The sequence below is a fragment of the Drosophila virilis genome, unplaced genomic scaffold (genome assembly GCF_030788295.1).
Source record: "Drosophila virilis strain 15010-1051.87 unplaced genomic scaffold, Dvir_AGI_RSII-ME tig00001822, whole genome shotgun sequence".
In the NCBI taxonomy this organism is placed as follows: domain Eukaryota; kingdom Metazoa; phylum Arthropoda; class Insecta; order Diptera; family Drosophilidae; genus Drosophila; species Drosophila virilis.
In genome coordinates this window covers 550432-570144 of record NW_027212860.1, presented here as the reverse complement: position 1 = coordinate 570144, position 19713 = coordinate 550432, and the positions used below count along the sequence as shown (strand labels likewise).

Below are 19713 nucleotides of genomic sequence, written 5' to 3'. Positions count from 1 at the left end.
GAATATATCAGAAAAGTTACGATACCATATCTGTGATAGTGTAAACTTTACAGATGTAAATGACATAGTGATACCCGATGTGCCCGTAGTTTTTAAAGCTGAGTTGGCTTGCCGGCCATGACTTTGTAGCGTGTTATTTACAGTTATGTTTCAACTCATTGTCTTTAGCTTAAGCTGCACAAATATTGTATTTGCAATTTAGTTCTGTTTATACTTTCAAGAAGCACACTGCTTATTAAACACATTACTCCGGTATTGCCGTATCTTACATCATATTGTTTTATTTCCGCGCTATAAAGCCAGCGTTTGGAAAACTTCAACCAACAAGCTTAGACTCCAGCATTCCATAATTGGAATATTCTTGGAGAACTAGATCTTCGGAGACTCGCCACTGCCTTCGAAATCCTGCAGTCTCACCAGCTACGACAAAACCTAAAGGAATTGACGACTCACGTAGGCAATTTGCATAGCCGATGTAAAGGTGTGTGTGTATTTTTTTGAGTAGCTCGGAGCTAGGTGCAGTTACTAAAAAAGTATTAATCTCAATTTACAATTTAATGAGCCCAATTTTCAATCCAAATTTGTAATCTTTTTAAAAGAGAGAGGAAGTAAAAATTTGCTGTAATATCTGCGGCAATTTGGTAAGGTCCATGCATACATAGCTCTGTCCTACCGGCATCTCGGTTTTAATTCTGGAATTAGAGAAGTTTCAGTTAGTTGTTACAGTGTTGTTCTGGGTATTGGTCTATTACTTGTCGGCCTCTTCAGCTAGACTTCCAATAAAGATAACATAGCCCTTCACCTTAGGTTCACCGCAGGCAAGAGACAGAGCTAGATCCTTTGGTAATATGCGATATCGCGCTAGATTAGCATCGCTAAGAACAACGACAATGCCATTGTCGTAGTTCAACTCTGCGCCCAAAGTGGTGCAAGCCTCTCGTGCCGCTTTTACAGTGTTATCGCCGGACCAACAAAACTGTGAATGAGCGCGCATCATACGTATTATATCAAAGCGCTCCTTGTCGTTTTTAGGGACACTACCCATGTTCACGAAGGGCAGATCCCAGCCTTCGCCACTATGGCCAACAATATCATAAGCTATTTTTTTTTCGTAACCATCAAATGCTTCTATGACCATTAATACCGCTTCTGATTCACGGTCCAATCGTCTATCATAGCCATTAAACCTTGAGATAAGTCACTAAGTAAAAAGTATAGCCAAGGTTTAATCGTCTAATACTTACCTGTACATAGATCCTGAGACATCAACCACAAGTTTAAGTCGATTAGGTTTTGTCAGGGCATAATCCGCCCAGGGATTTGCCTCGCTACGTCGCTTGTAAATGTTTTTTTCTCCGGTGATGCCTTCGATTAGACGCGTGTCATCTAGCTCGCCTTGAGTTTGGTACTTTTGCCACTGACGTTCTTTACTCTTAGTCTGCACAGCTTCCAAAATGGCCCTTAACTGCTGTACTGGCTTGCGGTTTGGCTCTATTAATTGCGCATACAAACGATGATCGTGAGCGGACATTTTGATCTCTTGAAGTTTCTCCTCAAAGGCTTTTCGATTCATTTCACGTGCGGCACGTTTTATTTTCTCGGGAATATCAGCTTTCTCATCGTCGCTCAATTGGTACACGTTATGCCCCTTGTCCAGGCGAAATGGTCCACCTTTTCCGCCTAGCCCTTCTGTGTCCCGTCCACCGCTACCACCCGCCCACGTATTGCCACCTACATGTGGCTCATTGTTTTGATCAAATTTACCAAGTTTGGATCCTGACACATCCAGCCCGCTATTTTGTTGGATGCTTAGCTGGAGCTGCCGTTGATTGCGCAGTGACTGCAATTCGTCCTTTGCATATGCCTCGATTAACAGACCATGTTTAGTCAATACTTGGGTGACTTGCTGCAATGCCTCCGGCTGGTAGCGGTCAAAGTCTAGCACGTTTCCTATTAACTCGCACATGTCGTCTTGTGGATAACGCTCTAAATGCCTTACAATGCTCACAACTTCCCGCGTGGAGTACGGATAATTTAGAAGCCCCTCGTCTGCCAGGGTTCGAAGCTCACCAAATGCATTTACTAACATTCTGAGCGTTTTATTAGGCACAGATGGTCCATAGCGCTTCAGAAGGTACATCTCCGAATCGGGTGTGGGATTTTCGATGGCATGGCAACTAAAGACATCACCTACCGCCGCAAAGAAATCGTTACCTAAAAACGGAAACCCCGGCCGGTTTGCTAGCACAATCAGTCGAAAGTCACTGTGAGTCTCTATGCAATTGGGTGTAGTTGCACTAGCCCCGTGTGGCAAAATCCGACGCCCATCAGATAGCAGCATATCACCGCTCTCGCCTAAAGTACGGAGAATGCAGGAAACATTAAGCGGCGCTTTGTCCGCCTCGTCTATAACGAGCGTATGACCTGTTTTTACAGCTTTCACTAAAACGCTATCTTCAAAGACCACTTTGCCATCGCGTAGAGTCGATTGCACTGTTAGGCTGTGTACTGTTGTATCCCTATGTAGCTGCAAATATTCGCGGGGCCGGCGCATGAGCTCTAGTAAACGATCGACGAGCTTGTTTTTGCCTACGCCCTGATTACCTACCAACAGCAAATGCTCACCAATTAGATAGTCCTGCAGAAGGTGCTCTAGCAGCATAACGTGTTGTGGCATTTCGTAGAACAGGGTGCTAGGCACCTTCGATTGCTGCTCCAGTGATTTCTCTGGCAACTGCATCAGAGTTTTGCCAATGAGTAGTTTGTTGTGCACTACGCTGATTTGTTTTTGGTTCCAGTCGCAGGTTTGACCCATATTACAACTAAAATCAATTCCTGCTTGCTTTATAGCCTGCTCTAAGGCCGTACGCGTAAGTGAAGGCATAAACTTAATCAGAAATATATCCTGCAGAATTTGACAAACATAGTTTGGGTTACTCGATGGGTATGCCTTTAGGCGTCGGCCCACCTTTAGCAGTCGACGTGTTGATAGCCTCTCGGCCAGACCATGAAGTAATGCATTTTTTGAGCTACGTAAGAGTTGTGCTAGTGTTAGAAGCTGTAGCATCTCAGGCGGCACAAGGCCGCATAACTTCATTATTAGTTCTTGCTCTTCACTCTGCTGAAGTGGCCGCAACTCCTGATAGAGAAACATGCTTAACAATTCCGGTGTCAGCCAGTTAGGCTTACTATCACCGCGTTTTGGAAGCTCCCCTAAGGCTACGATGCGAAAAGAATCGGGTATGGGCAGCACATTTCGTTCAGTAAGCTGACGTCTGTTAAATCCCTGCCGCAGAAGCTCCTGGTAGCGATCTTGACGAAGTAAAGTTGTGCCATCACATAACTGTAACTCGCGATCATGGACTATTCTGGGGGCAGTATAATAAAAAAAACAAAAAACAAATTAAACAATTTTATAGTAATGTTGGCATACAATAATATAAATTAAGTAAAGTTGTCAGTTATCACAACACGAAAAAAAAAAAGTTTATTTAAAGTCTTAACAGCGATCTACATTTGCTCGACTCAGTATATAATATTTAACAAATGCAAACGAGGTTGGGTTGACCAATATATATTTTAAAGGAGCCATCTGTTATCTTTAATGCTAATTTGTGAATCTTGTTCAACAATTTTGAAATGATCATTTAAATGGTGTTAAACGTGATCGCAGTACGCTTTTAAACGGGGAAAATATCAGTGTTCCATTTTGCGGTTAATGCTTGGAGATGGAGACAACACAGTTCACAACATAGACCACATTGAACAAAATTCAAATAAGACGCGACTGAATATATGTGTATACATGAGTACAGAAATTCTTGTAATTTTCGCCAGCTGCCGCAAACATGTCGCTTGTCAATATTTATCAGCGTTTTCCTTTTTATAACTTATGTGTTTCTTAACCAATATTAATTAAATCATCAGTAGATTTTATTGTGCGGTAGATACTTGCAAAGTCTTAAGAAGATAATTGGATTAAAATTATGGTTTAAATTGGTGGAGTCTTTCAATTAAGTTATTTATTTGATTTATAGCTACGGAAAGAAAAAGGCTGTTAGCGACAACTATGAAATGAAAGACACTTGATCTGCATACACTATATTTTGTAAGCTAGATGTCAAATTTGGTGACTGGGGCTAAAGCCCCCCTCCTAAAGGATTTGCTCAAAAACAGGATTACGGTAACGATCTTTATCGATAACTGGGCAGTATCTATTATTGGAAACAACTGCGCGGGTACTCGGAGGACCTACCTTCAAAAATTAAAGTTAAAGGCTTGGGATCCCTGCGTTAATACATACGGACGGACGGACAGACAGATGGCTACATCCTCTCGACTAGAATTGCTGATCAAAAACAGATTTAATTCATTATACCCTTCTTACTAATTTTAAATGGTTTCAGGGTGTACAAAGGAGTAATATAGATTAAGCGATTATGTCGAAACTGTAATTAAGACAAATGTATAAGTTAACATAAATAATCAATGAGACTAAATTGGTCACTAGTCACTATGATAGAATATAGTTGTGCCTTTGGCCACTGACTCCGACGCCGGTGTTGTGGCATAGCTTACGGCTAGCTAGTAAGTCATATATTTGTAAAATTAGTCTTAAACAATCAATTTACTTAGGTTAATCAACTCGTAAATGTTGCCAAGGGCTTAGCGAAATTGTTTGCTCAAATATAAGTACGCAAAGTATTTGTGCGTGAAACGAAAAACAATCCGGGATTAACGTTACGCAGGCTAGAAGCAGAAGCATATTCAAAACAAAATCACTAAAACAAATCAACGAGCCTCGCAGCCATGAGCCATAATACAGGAACACAAATACAAATTTCACTATCACCAAGCTGACAGCTTTCGCCAGTGGCGACGAAGTAAAAACCAAAATTTGTGAATTTAGCTAATTGCGCTTGATCGGTCGTAATATGAAGGAGAAAGGAAGGCTATCTTCAACACGCCGAAAATTTACTACCCTTGCAGAAACAACCCAACTAAAAATCCCAGAGAAAATTGTTTATACTGAGTATGGTTAAAATATTTTGAAAACCAAAGAAGTTTTCAATACAACACCTTATATTTCGACCGATCGTTTCTGTGACAGTTATATGATATCCGACCAATCCGATCTTAATAGGATCTTGCATATATATGAGGAGCATAGTAAAACTAATAAGTGTTGAGTTTGGTCAATATATATATGTATAGTGGTCCGCTCCAGAAGCCTCCGTATTATGTACAGCAACAGAAAGTGGCACATTGCAAAGCTTTATACAGGTAGCCTTAAAACTAAGAGACTAGTTCGATAGAAACAGACAGACGCACAGACTGAAATGTCTTTATCGACTCGGCTCTTGAATCTGATCAAGAATATATATGCTTTATGTGGTCGGAGATGTCTCCTTCTATGCGTCACACATACCGCGAAAAAAACTATAGTACCGTCTGTAAGGGTATAAAAAAGGAGTATGTGTAGTGTTAATTAGTTCGTTCTTATACTCTAAACCCATTGAAAATGGATAAAGAGGGTATAATGTATTTGTGCAAATGTATGTAACAGGCAGAAGGAAGCATCTCATATCGTCAACTAACCCAACTTGTATTTCCTACCAATTTAATTTACTTTTTGAGAATACACAAATATTCTATGTAACAATTATATATACGTAGAAAATTTTATGAAGATCGGTTAAGAAACACATGTTTGCGGTATATGTATACATGTACACACGTCTGCTTCGAATTCATCAACAACATTGCAATTGCGATTGTATTGCTTTTTGTGCTACTATTTTAATTCGTTTTTCCCACAAAGACTCAATTATTGGTGTGGCTATTGAGTAGAGGCGGCGGGAAGTGATGTTTTCTGTCGCGAGTTCCAGCCCTATCGAGGAAACCATTTTTTTTTGTGGCTTGTGTGGCTGTTGAGTAGAAACGGCGGCAAGTAGTGCAGTTAGTTGCGAGTTAGAACCCTACAACATTTTTTTTTAAAATTAATCTTTATTACTATAAACGAGCGTGTAACGCGTGCTGCATTTGGTGTTGGAATAAGAGGGTTTAGGGTATGCCCTATTCGGGAGTTCCCGACTAGAACCTCTTACTTGTTTTAACTAGCCACATACTTTTGATTCTATAATAGGCTTCGACTTGCTAACACGGGCAGGAGTGACATTTCTAAAGAGAATAACGGTGTTTTTGACCTCTTAAGAGGCATTACCTTTTAACACCTTAGTCGTCGCCACAGTCCGTACAGAAGACAACGAACCCATATATATATATAACGAAATCAAACAATTTGTGGAAGATAGTAGCCATCAAGGTCCCCGTCTAACAGCCCCACATGGGTTGTCGGGATGAGGGGATTGATGCCAACGGCAATAAAAATAAACTTTTGGTAATCGAACTTAAGAAGTTAACCTAGGAAATACATTTCTCCATAGACTTAAAGGCAGGGTACCACTTAATTTACCTAAAGGAGCGAGACCACGAAAATCTTAATTTTCGGTAAACAGCGGATAATGTGATTTCTGTCACTTACCATTCGGTCTAAAATATGTGGGAAGCAATTTGCATAGAGCCATAGACGACGTGCTAAGAGAGCAATTTGGTTACAGTACCAAAGTGCATAAGCGCCGCTAACATGAGAGCCTCACAAGAAAAGACCAAATTTTTTAAAGAGAGTGCTGTACTTAGGATTCATAGTAACCAGGCAAGGAGAAAAACTAACCCCGAAAAATGTGGAGTCGTAAAAGAGTACCTAGAACCAAAAAACTTGTCTAACTTGATAGCTTAGCCAGTTATTACAGGAGGTTTGTAAAAGATTTTGCATCAATAGCAAGGCCATTAACAGGCATATTGATAGGCGAAAACGGCTCTGTCTGCAAACAAAAGTCCAGAAAGGTTTCAGTTGAGTTATTGCAATGCAATACGATGCGTTTGAACGCCTAGGATAAATTTGGCATCAAATGTTATCCTCATGTGTCAGATTTAAAAAAGCCTTTTGATTTAACCACCAATGCGTCCGCAAATGGTATCGGGACTGTTTTATCCCAATAACCATGTTTCCAAAAAATATGCAAACTAAACTATACCACAAATAAAAGAGAACTACTGTAATAGTAAATGTAATCGATTCAAATAGTTCAATACACGGGCACGTCTGTGCCGTTTGACTTTAGTTTTAAGAATGTTTTATTCAATATATAAAGAAATAAAGATGTTCCCTGACCATCAACATCTCACTTCTGCGGTCTCGGACAGAAATACAAACGTACATAGACGAAAACGGACATAGAAGAACACGTCGCCACAATCTTCTACAAACCAGGCAAAAAAAGATAATTTCGTAACAGGTGCCCCACACGGCAGAACATAAGTGATCTACCAAGCGAATCTATCAGATGCTGCATTCACAGCGAAATGTCACTAACAATAAAAATATATAGCGATAACAAGGCTCCATTCAACTCGGCAACATGCAAATCGATACTTAAACATAGACATTGTCAATTTGCCTCCACTTTACAGCATGTCACATGGACAGCTTGTGCATTTCCACAGCACCTTAACAAGAAATGTAAAAACTAATAGGTTCTCGTCGGGAGCTCTCGACTAGAAAATACCCTGAACCCTCTTATTCCAACACCAAATGCAGCTCGCGCAACGCGCTCGCTTGAACTAATAAAGATAAATTAAAAAGTAAAAGGCTCTAGTCGGGAGCTCCCGACTAGGGAATACCCTGAACCCTTTTCTTCCAACATCAAATGCATATATATATTCTTTATATACATATTTTATTCTATAGAAGCTATATGTCAAGTTTGGAGACTCTGTTCTTATTATTTACCAAAATTGCCAAAAAAAAAAAAAAAAAACAGGATATTGATATCGATTTTTATCGACTGCTTGGAAACGAAATAAGTTATCGATTATCGGAAACAAACTCGATCTGCGCAGGCACTAGGAGCACATATATCTAAAATTTCTCTAGTCTCTAGCTCTTATAGGTTCTGAGATCCTTGCGTTCATACATACGGACGGATGGACGGACAGACGGAAATGGCTAGATCGACTCGGCTATTGATGCTGATCAAGAATATACATACTTTATAGGGTCGGAGATGCTTCCTTCTGCCTGTTACATACATTTGGATTTTGCACAAATACAGTATACACTTATACTCATTTTTAATGGGTTCAGGGTATAAAAAAAACATGTAAGAGATTCTACTTGGGAGTTCTCGAGTAGCGGATACTCTGAACCATCTTATTCTTATTATTTCTTATTGTACCATAGAATATTAGTGTATTCTCAAAAAGTCAATTGCATTAAAATTGTGGCTTAGTTTGGCTGGCAATATAAGTTGGGTTATTAACTTGATTTATAGCTCTGCGGTGTTGGTAGTGAGTTGTCAATAGGTATAAAATGAAAGATACTTGATATATATATAATATTCTAGGAGCAACATATCAAGGTTGGCGACTCTAGCTCTTAATATTTACCAAAATTGCTAAAAAAAAAAAAAAAAAAAATTATGTCGATATAGATTTTTAACGATTGGTTTTAAACGGAGTATGTTATCGACTATCGGAAACATACTCGATTTGCGCAGGGGGACCAGCGCATTTGAGGACCAACATCGAAAATTTTAGGTCTCTAGCTCATAGGTTCTGAGATCTTAGCGTTCATACATACGGACGGACTTTATTGGGTCGGAGATGCTTCCTTCTGTCTGTTACATAAATTTGCATTTTGCACAAATACAATAGACCCTTTTTACCCATTTTTATGGGTTTAGGGTATAAATACGACGGTTGTTCAAAGCAGCTTTAGGTATAGTGATTTATTATGATATTAATGACGGAAACTAAGAAATCATTAAGCAACGTTCTTTACAAGTAAACAATTCGTCACGGTTTGAGCAAACCTTACATCAACAAAATAGCCAAAATAATACCTTCTATACCCAGAGGAAAACAGACAAAAGATCAAACAGTGGCACTACAAGGTTAACAAGACCCACTGGACTAAGCCACCCGTGTATATCAGACTATGGCAACCCAAGAGGGAGACGACGTTGACGCGTAATGTTTTAGACACCACTACTTGCTCACTCTATGACGAATACAATGCTCAAATATATACAATATAGGAAAAGAATGAATTCTGACGACAAAACATTCAAGCTTAAGAAGAAGACAACAAACAAATCAGTACAATACAAAGTTTGCTTCTACATAAGAGAAAATCTTTTAAAAATCACAATACCACAATGCATAGCTCTATCGAATGTTTTTGTACAGCAGAATACGATATTTTAATCCACCTCAGCATCCCTATTTCCAGACAATCTGTAAAAATAATCTTAGGGGTGCCGAAGATATCATTGCTTTCTCGGTTGCTGATTAGCCTACATTGCAAATACATAAAAATGCTTTTATATCCTGGGCCCATTAAAAATGGGTAAAAAGGGTATATTGTATTTGTGCAAAATGTAAATGTATGTAACAGGCAGAAGGAAGCATCTCCGACCCCATAAAGTATATATATTCTTGATCAGCATAAATGGCCGAGTCGATCTAGCCATATCCGTCTATCTGTATGTATGAACGCAGGATTATAAGAACATATAGGAGCTAGAGACTTCAACTGTATGTCTTCCTAGTGCCTGCGCAGATCAAGTTTGTTTCCGATAATCCATAACATACTCCCTTTTTTAAGCAATCGATGAAAATCGATATCGACATCCTGCTTTTTAAGCAAATTGTGTTAATAATAAGTCACCAAATATGATATATTTACTCTAGATAGTATATTAAGTACCACCTCCTCGCTACCACCGCACAGCTATAGATCATGTTAATAACCCAACTTGTATTGCCCACCAATTTAAGCCACAAATATTCTATGGTACCATAAGATATACTGTAGAAAATTTCATTAGGATCGGTTTTTGTTTTGTTTTTCGGTGTTTTGACTGCGCACGTGTTTGCGACGCAAATTTCAAAAATTTCTGTATACATGCACACACAAACATTCATGCGCGTCTACTTCGAATTCTATCAACAACATAGTAAGTGCGATTCTATTGTTTTCTGTGCGGCTATTTAAATTGTTTTTTTTTTTCTCACTGAGACTTAATTATTGGTGTGGCTGTTTAGGTGGTGGCATGTGGTGTGGTCTTTCGCGAGTTTCAGCCCTACCGAGAAACTATTTTCTTTTGGCTGCTGTGGTTGTTAAGTGAAGACGGCGGCAAGTAGCACGGTTAATTGATCAATTGTACTGTTAATTGAACCTTGCCAAGGACTTTTTTTTTTAATTTATCATTGTTACTACTAAAGCAAAAGAGCGCGTAGCTCGAGCTGCATTAGAATAAGAGAGTTCGGGGTATCCCCTAGTCGGGAGCTCCTAACTTGAACTTCTTACTTGTTAATGACTGACTTATTGAAGATGAACGCTTAGCTCAAGCTGTGAGATCTGAGAAACTATTGGAAACCCACTTTCAGATCTTTGTTAAAATTCTTTAGGAACGCGCTTCCGACATTTTTTAAAATCTACCCATCTTAGATTGTGAGAATCATAGGTAGTATAAACGAGTTTATTTTTTAATATTTAAATTGTGAACTTTAGGGATAAAATGGGCGGGAAATACTGATTTAATTTGTTTATGCAAACGGACGAGCAGCTTGTTTGAAAGCTATATTGACTTGATTATTGTTGCTCATGAACGGCTTTAATGCCTTATTGGCTCTATGGTTCATCTAAGTGCCAACTGTGAACTGTGAATTCGGGGAAACGGACGAGTTGAAAGGACATCCGAATTGCTGTCTTCAATGATATGATGTTATGTAGAATGTTATATAATATTATATATTTAAAAATGGTTTTGACATCTACCTTTGCAGTACTGCAGCTGTGCTTTTGTGCAGTCTGTGAAGGCCATTAAGAACTGCAACCGATCCGGTTTTTGCTGCTCGGACCAATGGGGAATCCCGCCAAATAGTGTCGCCTTCCTCGTTAGTAATGCGTTGCTGTAAAAGATCCGACGATGTCATATCCTCATAAAGCATCATAAGCTCAGGCGATTGATGCAGTAAGCGCAAAAGTTGTTTTGTCAGTGTTAGCTTTCCAACGCCCCTTTCGCCCAGCAAACAGACATCTCCAATTGCATAGGATTGCACAAGAGTAGCGAGCACTTGTCGTTGATATGGTAGATCCACAAAGTTTCTGTTTAAAAGCGCAGTTGATCCACAAGGCATGCGTAAGTGTACCTCGTCCAGATAGACGTCAACAAAGTCATCTTGAGCCTGGCTGCTTATACGTTGTACACTCTGTGTGGACATGTGCTGAAGCGATATACTCGTCAGCAGTTCCTTAACACGTTTCTGTTGATCTGGCATTAGCAAGGATTGAAATGGATACAAGACTTGTAAGACATCTTGCAAGGTAAGTTTTGGATTCGCTGCCTGAGGGTGGATGTAATAAAATACTTAATTGATATAATATGAGTAAAGCCTGTGATTTACCATCATCTTAACGGCTAGTCGAAGATTATGTAATGGAAAATCTGGTATTTGGAGCGCTTTACCAGCTGTTTGAAGTGCAAACGCACAGGTAAGCAACTGTTTCAGACTTGGGGCAGACACAGTGGGAGTTATCTGTTGTAGCTCCTCGTACAACTCCTGAAAAGTGTATGGTAATATGTTTCGCGACTGAAAACGCGACCTAAGCGGGGGATCAAGTGGAGTGCCTCTATGTATCTCTATGGGAAGTCCAAGTGCCACTATGCGAAAATGTTCCGAGACCCTTAGTAAGCCCCAGTCATCAAGTTGTCGCTGACTGTGCGTCTGCAAGTTGGGATGGGTATTGGAGTTGTATTAAAAGTTGACTTGATCTACACACACCTGTAGCAACTTATCGTATTGTTCTGGTGCCATTAGAAATTTACCACTTTCTAGGTGCATTTCACGATTCTCAAGAAGATTGTTGAGCACCGGCAAAACATTGCGTTCGGCATGCTCAATGCCGTCCAGCACCAACACTCGACCGTAGAGTGCAGCGCGTACTGCGGCCTGATAATGGTATTGGGCAGATTTGCTTAGAATCTCACGACGTTCCTTTAGATCGCTCTCGGTTGTATCACGAGTAAGCGCCACATATTCAAGTTCACGTTCCGTAATTTCCAAAAACTGCATGACCAGTTGTCGCCTCAGTGGCCCTGGTCCACCCAACAGAAACATATTTTGTTTAAGTGAATCTTTCTGCAGCATCCACCGCAGATGGTGAAGTGCTGTTTGAGCCAACTGGGCCGTCCCATCTTGTGCGTAATTTACTATAAATGTAGACTTATTGTAGATGTCGGTAATATAAATTTGATATGTTAGTGATTAGGAAGCTTTACCATATTTCTGGGGCACCAAATGTAGGTCCTTGGGCTTTGTTATTTGCCCGGTTACATCGCCAATAGTTATCCGTTTTCCATCTACATTTTTACATTCCTTGACCGCCATTGCACACCCTCTTGTCCAGGCAGTCTCTTGGAGCCTATGACGCAATATGCATCCATCACGTGATAGAAGATTCAATAGCATGTCGAACTTTTTAGTTAAGCATATTCTTCGTTTTATTCCGACCTGGTGAAATAACGAACAAATTATTTAAGGTGGAGTTTTACCATTTAGCAAGAGTTCCATTTCAGGCAGCGGAGCCTAATAATAGGTTAGTTTATTAACTGTGGAATGCTCGTCAACGTTTCGAGCTGGCCAATGAGTATGTCTAACTATCGATGTCTAGTCATTATAATTATCGAATGCTTGAGTTGGCACAGCTTCTTTTTTTTTGAATTTGAAATGTATGAAATTAATAGAAAAAGAAAACAATTTAATGATTTTTGCTTATTCATTTGCGACATGTTTGATCCACATGTTTCATTCACCATGCCGAAAAGAGTGTACGTTAATATCTTGTCTTTTCTTCAAAATTCTGCGATGATGAATTACCCTTGCAAAAATACGACTCAAAGCCTCTCTCCACTGGTTTAAGAAACGTCACATTTTCAAATTTCACACATTGGTGTTCCACCGGTTGGCGGTAACATGTGAATGGCGAATGGCATTTCTTTTATTTACATAAGTGCCGTAAAGTTCTTCCAAAAGTCAAAAGTTGCGCTCTCACAGTAAGTACTCCATTTTAGGTACTCTTTTCGATATTTCGCCATGTTTAAATTCTAAAAGCTGTGGAATTATTTTATTATTAAATTTCTTGTTTAAAGTTGCCGCTTGCCTTCGTTGATATATCAGCTGTTAATGCTTACGATACTTTACCATTTTTCATAACATCGATAGAAATCTCGATTTATCATCGCAAAAAAACAAGAAATGTTCGGGGCGAATTTACAAATTTTTCAAAAATGTCCCGTTCTTGAGAGATGTGTGAAATGTGTTTTCTTATGGGGAAGCGCGCAGGGCATTTCACACATTTGTCAAAAATATGTCATTTTCTGACATGTGTAAGAAATGTGTTCAGTGGACGAATGGAGAGAGCGCAATTTTTGAGTTTTGAAAGAAGAACTTTACGGCGCGTATGTAAGTAAAAGAAACTCGATCAGCTGTTTTTTAAAAGAACGGTACTTTTGCCATTCACATGTTACCGACGACCGGTGGAACACCAATATGTTGAATTTGAAAATGTGACATTTCTTAAACCAGTGGACAGAGGCTATTAGATGGTGTGCCTATTGCTACCACAGGCACAAAAGGCATGCAATTGAAGAAATAACCTCAGGCACGCGACAACGCCGTAATCTACTTGTGCACACATCCTTGCACATTACTTGCAATTTTTCCATATCAAAGTGCAAACGAGCGATAAGTGCGATCCACCTGTTTCATTCAAGCCCACCGCTGGCATGCCAAAAACAACAAAGACCGTGCCAGTCGCCCAAATTTACGCACCCATTGATAAAAATATCTCTGCCTCACGACAAACCCTTCATCAGCTCATTCACACACATTTGTGAGTGTGTATATGTGTCTGTGTAGCGCTCGAAATTCACAAATGCTAAAAATTTCAAATTTTTCAAAAATCAACCAACACGCATACAAACGCATTAATGCTTCCATCCATATAGAAAAGTGTGTTAGTGTGCGTGGTTGGCCGACCCAAAAAGTTATCATGCACACATGCCAGCGATCAGGTACCCTTACCCCTACAACAATCATGGAAAATAGCAATTTTGCACATGAACAGGCCAAACCCTTTAATAATTTCACACAACTGCTTACTTGAAAGAGTGTGTGTCAATTTTTGGTCTTTTCTTAAATTATGCGACAAGCCGACGATGAATTACCCTTGCAGAAATACGACTTAGATATTTTTGTATTTTAAGCAAAATAGATCCCTACAGTAAACAGAAAATAAATAAAAATATTTTATTTAGGTCAATTAATTGTGTATTAAATAATATTTGATCAAATTCTTCTCATCATGCCTGACTGGACGAAGAAATACATGATAGACCATTTAAATGTGAGTGCCAATTGCTACCACAGGCACAAAAGGCACACAATTGAAGAAATAACCTCTGGATCGCGACAAACGCCGCGATCTACTTGTGCGCACATCCACACAACACAAACGTACATATGAACGTTTGTAGATCTCGGGGTTTTGTGGGAAGCTATGGAGGGAGAAAAAGATGGATGCAATTGTGCGAAGCAATGAGTGAGAGCGAGGCACATGCATACACATATATGTTTTTGGGCTGTAAGGATTTAAAAATGGCATACATACATATATTAGGAAAACGCATCATCAGCCGCGACGTTGGGCGCTGAGCGAGATGCGGCTTCATACTGAACGTTCGGCTTTTGAGGCCGGCGTTCGGCTGCCACTCTCAGCAGTCTTACTCTGTCTGGGCACACTAAAATGGTCGCAGGCACCCTCGGGTTTCTCTCAATGCGGCTTATCGTTATATCGATAAAGGGGCTTGTTGGTATGTTTATGCATTGTATAGTTAAGCTATTACCACTAACCAAACAACATATAGACTGGACATGAGTGCCGGAACGTAGGCACAAAATGTATCGGAGGCATCTGGTCCAAAATCGCGAGTAAGGGAGTAAGATATACATATGATGTATTTTTGAACCGCTTACTCTACAGGAAAGTGTTTGGCAACGCTGTTAACTTTTATCTCGCTCGCACTTACTCTCAGCTCTCAATGCTCTCTCTATGTTTAGGGATCGTTTAAGTGTGTGTGTGTGTGTATTTGTCCGACCAGCAAAACAGCGCAAAAATTCAATTTTTCCCAAATGCTGAGGCATTTCTACCCTTTGAAGGCACGGCTAATATGAAATAAAGAAAGGGTTTGCCACGTCGATGCGATATTCTTGCATTTTAGCTCGCTATCGTTGGTAAGGGTACCCAAGCGTTGCCATGTGTGTATTTAAAATTTTCACAGCACAATTGTGGCTTTGATCATTGTAAGTTGTGTTATCTGGGATAAATTGAGGTTTAGTATTTCGTGTAAGCTTTAAAGCATTGTTAGCATTTTGTTTTTATACCCTGAACCCATTAAAAATGGGTATAAGGGTATATTGTATTTGTGCGAAATCGAAATGTATGTAACAGGCAGAAGATATGCTATCCGACCCCATAAAGTATATATATTCTTTATCAGCATCAATAGCCGAATCGATCTAGCCATGTCCGTCTGTCTGTCCGTCCGTCCGTATGTATGAACGCAAGGATCTGAGAACCTATAAGAGCTAGAGACTTAAATTTGTAGATGTAGGTGCTCCTAGTTCCCGCGCAGATCGAGTTTATTTCCGATAATCGATAACTTACTCCGTTTCCAAGCAATCGATAAAAATATATCGATATCCTGTTTTTTGGGCAATTTTGGTAAATAATAAGCGCTAGAGTCGCCAAACTTGATATATAGCTTCTAAAATAGAATATGTATGCATTTGATGTTGGAGGAAGAGGATTCAGGGTATCCCCTAGTCTGGAGCTCCCGACTAGAGCCTCTTACTTGTTTTTTATTGTTATCATCATAATTTTCCTCATAGAAGCTCTTCATTTAATTGTTTTAATTTCGAAACAGTGGATATGTCGTATTTTACCAGTGACATAAAGTGTCTATCTGGTAGTTTTTATGTATTAAATTTTGTATAGTGTTATTCATAGCGTTTTTATAAAATCTGGAATTATCTAAATTCCCTTCTAATTCTAATTTATCAGATATAACTATTATCTTAGCCTCTACCTCAATTCAAAATGTACGTGAATTAGCTTGATAATTAGTATTATATAACCTTCCACGGGTGTTTGCGTCTTGTATTCGGATATTACCGCTCCCCTGAGGTGGGACCAGTTGTTGATTTGCAGCGTTCTGGGTACCTTCTGCGCATCTCCGGATATGATGCATTGATATAATCCGTTGTTATCGTTCCAAGTGAGTAGAGTCCATTTAAAGCATCCCTCCATACATGCATCACGTTCCGTATTTGTTGAAGAAATTGGTTTAAATTTTGGTCGTTTAATTTATTCATTGCTGGAACTGCAACAACATAAAAACCTTCTGGTTGCTCAAATTTTTAATCGTTTGGGCATTATGTTATGTGCCACGAAATTCACTTTGTGTTACAACGACCGAATTGGATTTATGTGTTGCTTGAATTGTCCAGACACGTTAAGCTCCTTTGCGGATAGCTAATTTTGGAATTGAAATATATTTTTGATTTAGTTGTAATACTTACACTTGTTGATCAGAGAAGACACCAGTTGTATGGATAAGCCTCTCTTAAGCTGATCACTCATAAACTTTTATTTATTACGTTTCACCACTAACCAAACAACATATTTGGATTACGACTGAAGAAGAAAAATTGGCTTACGGTATATTTAAAGCTAAATAATAATTGGAGTACGTGACGTTTTGCAAAGGAACAGTAGTTGAGGCTTATTTATGCTAGTGGCTTTCAGTTGGCCAGTTTTTGTTTATAAATTATTGTTGACATTATTTGAGTTGGCTGCAGAAAGCATGCTATTATTACGATTATTCATACATTGGGTTATATCATACAATGCAGCTGATAGATAACAGTGGTTCAAAATTCTGCTCTTGTTAATATGCCACTATATATATATCTTAATTTAAGAGTTTGACTCCCCACCATTCATGCGCTAATAAAATGGTATGTAGGAGTAATATATATATATATGAATATATTACATTAATCAATTCGCTTGAATATATATGTATAAATTCATCATTCACTTACATCGCCCTTAGCACCCCAGAGAGCTCTTTAGGTAGGTGTCGCGTGCCAAATGAAGGTGGAGTTGCAATTTGAACACTGCAAGTTTACGCCTGGCCCCCGGCCATGTTACTCCGATGTTACTAGAGACAGCGTAATGCAAAACGTGCTAGTGCAAGTGTTTTATTCTAAACGGATTACATAGGTTAGAACTTAGATATATATTCCCTCGGAATCTTACCGCAGTCTTTCCTCCTACGGCCTTCGAACTCACGACAATAATGAGCTTAACATTTAAGTAATGGCGGCAACAAGCCAAATACAGTGTGCCCGTACATTCGGAGGGCAAATATACATACTTTCAGAATATACTTAATACTAAACAATCGATAAATTAATTCGTCCCGCAACATCCCCGCCCCCGTGAAGGCCCTGCTTCACTCACATCCAGTATGGCTAGTTTAGCCACGGGACGAGTCATCAGTCGCACTCGGTTGTTGTCCGCCACGCGGATGCTGGCGCGTCGAGGCACTCCATCTGGTCCAGGGTAGAGCTCCTCCACTATGCCCCTTCGCCACTCTCTGCGTGGCACGGCCGGGTCGCATATAAACACCATATCACCATGGCGTATCGGCTCAACGCGCGCACACCATTTCACGCGTCGCACAAGTGTAGGCAGGTACTCTAAGACCCACCGCTTCCAAAAACGGTCTCGTAACAGCCGCGCCATGCGCCACTGCTTCCTCGTGACGCATCTCTCGTTCGGCTGCTCGTGGATAGCGGGCGTGTCAGGCAGATTGGCCACTCCTTTGAGTAGATCGTTCGGTGTTAGGGGGGCTTCTTGGTCCACAGACACCGGCAAGTGGGTAAGCGGGCGAGAATTCACAACGTTCTCGGCCTCAATCAGGAAACTCTCCAGTACGTGTTGCTTTGGTGCCACTTCCTTTACTGTGTGGCGTAGCACTCTCTTGACACACTGCACCATCCTCTCCCAGGCTCCCCCTTCAGCTGGGTTCGCTGGGCAGTTGAAGATCCATTCAATGCCTCTAGAAGATAACTCACCCTGAATCTTCTCCGGCTCGAATACATCTATTAGCCTTTTGGCTTCTCTGTTGGCCCCAACAAAGTTCTTTCCGTTGTCACTGCGCAACCTCAGTACAGGTCCGCGACGGCAAAGAAAGTTCCTGATTACGATTATACAGGAATCAGTTGACAGGTCATGTGCCAGCTCCAAATATATGGCCCTTGTCGTCAGACACGTAAACAAGGCGACCCATCTCTTTTCCTTTCGACGTCCGATCGTCACAAGGAGTGGTCCAAAATAGTCCAGACCCGTAAACTTAAATGGCCATCCATTGGCCTCCAGTCTGTCCTCTGGCAAAGGACCCATTATAGGTGGCGCTGGCTGCGCTCTATGTAGTTTGCACACACTACATCCAGATATTACTGTACGCAACAGTCGACGCAGCTTTGTTATCCAAAATCTGGTCCTGATGTCACCTATCGTTGCATCCACGTTTTGATGCTTAATTTTCACATGGTAGTGATACACAATCAGTTCCGTCAGTGCGTGCCGGTGTGACAATATTATTGGCCTTCTCGCACTATGCGGTATACACAGTGCGGCATCGATCCTGCCATACGCACGCAAGACTCCATTGTCATCCAAGTATGGCGCCAGCCCTCTTATGTCGCTTCGATGACCGACTGATTCTTCATTGTATGAGGCTCGAACCTCGTCAGGGAACGCTTCGCATTGCGCTCGCCGTATCAGTAAGTTCTCAGCGTTCTCACACTCCGTCGCGGTGAGGCCGAATCTCTCAAGCTCAGTCCTCTGTCCACGGCTCCAGCGCGTAAACCTTAAAACCCAAGCCGTCGTCCTCACCAGCCGACTGTAGCTAGAGAATCTCTGAAATGAAATGAAAAAGCTATTTGCTGCAACTAAGGCAAATTCACTCGGCATCTCTTCTTCATCTTCGTAGGATGAGTGTTCCGTGCCCGGTTCGGACTGCGGCCAGCTGCTTTCTGGCTGCCGCAAAAATGTTGGCCCGTCTAACCATCGTGACCGTTGGCTGAGGTCTACGTGGCAATGCGGCCTCGTTGCGTCGTCTGCTGCATTTTCAGCAGTAGGTACCCATCTCCATTGGGAAACCTTTGTTGACTCCAAAATTTTTCCCACTCGATTTCCGACGAACTGCTTATATCGACGGTGGGTGCTGCCTATCCAACGCAGCACAGTTTTGGAGTCAGTCCATAGTATAGCGTCGCTGATCGCTATACTGTGCTCCTTTTTGACAGTGTCCATCAGCCTCGTTCCTAACACGGCTGCTTGCAATTCCAGTCGTGGAATTGACATCGTCTTCATTGGGGCACACTTCGTCCTGGCACATACGAAGCATACTCGCACGTCGTTGTTGTCGTAGGTGACCCTCAAGTAAGTCACGG

At 40.7% G+C, this 19713-nt stretch overlaps 2 protein-coding genes across 5 annotated transcripts; both read right to left on the bottom strand.

The window, feature by feature from the left end:
• Positions 1-461: 461 nt before the first annotated feature.
• On the bottom strand, positions 462-12779 carry c12.2 (von Willebrand factor A domain-containing protein c12.2). Of its 4 annotated transcripts, XM_070211025.1 has the most exons (8): positions 12681-12779; positions 12408-12550; positions 11911-12338; positions 11533-11853; positions 10904-11472; positions 1245-3368; positions 753-1187; positions 462-692 (listed from the first exon to the last, which is right to left on the bottom strand). In XM_070211025.1, exons 2-8 carry the CDS (start codon positions 12514-12516, stop codon positions 593-595), a joined length of 4086 nt encoding a protein of 1361 aa, XP_070067126.1. In that variant the 5' UTR covers positions 12517-12550; positions 12681-12779; the 3' UTR covers positions 462-592. The 4 variants fall into 4 exon arrangements, with proteins under 4 accessions (XP_070067126.1, XP_032289310.1, XP_032289311.1 ...); XM_032433419.2 differs by having other exon boundaries at positions 12408-12773; XM_032433420.2 differs by lacking the exon at positions 11533-11853 and having other exon boundaries at positions 12408-12773.
• Positions 12780-16356: 3577 nt separating this feature from the next.
• On the bottom strand, positions 16357-19624 carry LOC138911649 (uncharacterized). The gene is made up of 2 exons (XM_070211031.1): positions 17714-19624; positions 16357-16419 (listed from the first exon to the last, which is right to left on the bottom strand). The coding sequence occupies exons 1-2, from the start codon at positions 19622-19624 to the stop codon at positions 16357-16359; spliced, it is 1974 nt and encodes a 657-aa protein (XP_070067132.1).
• Between the last annotated feature and the right edge of the window lie 89 nt (positions 19625-19713).

What these genes read in the sequence shown, in the direction of transcription:
- LOC138911649 (XM_070211031.1), bottom strand. Translation starts at nt 19,624, where the DNA reads ATGTCAATTCCACGACTGGAATTGCAAGCAGCCGTGTTAGGAACGAGG. An exon ending in CTAAACTAGCCATACTGGAT is followed by an intron (nt 16,420 to 17,713) that starts GTGAGTGAAGCA and finishes TCATATCCGGAG; the next exon opens with ATGCGCAGAAGGTACCCAGA.
- c12.2 (XM_032433419.2), bottom strand. Translation starts at nt 12,597, where the DNA reads ATGCTATTGAATCTTCTATCACGTGATGGATGCATATTGCGTCATAGG. An exon ending in TTTGGTGCCCCAGAAATATG is followed by an intron (nt 12,339 to 12,407) that starts GTAAAGCTTCCT and finishes CTACATTTATAG; the next exon opens with TAAATTACGCACAAGATGGG. An exon ending in GACTAGCCGTTAAGATGATG is followed by an intron (nt 11,473 to 11,532) that starts GTAAATCACAGG and finishes ATCCACCCTCAG; the next exon opens with GCAGCGAATCCAAAACTTAC.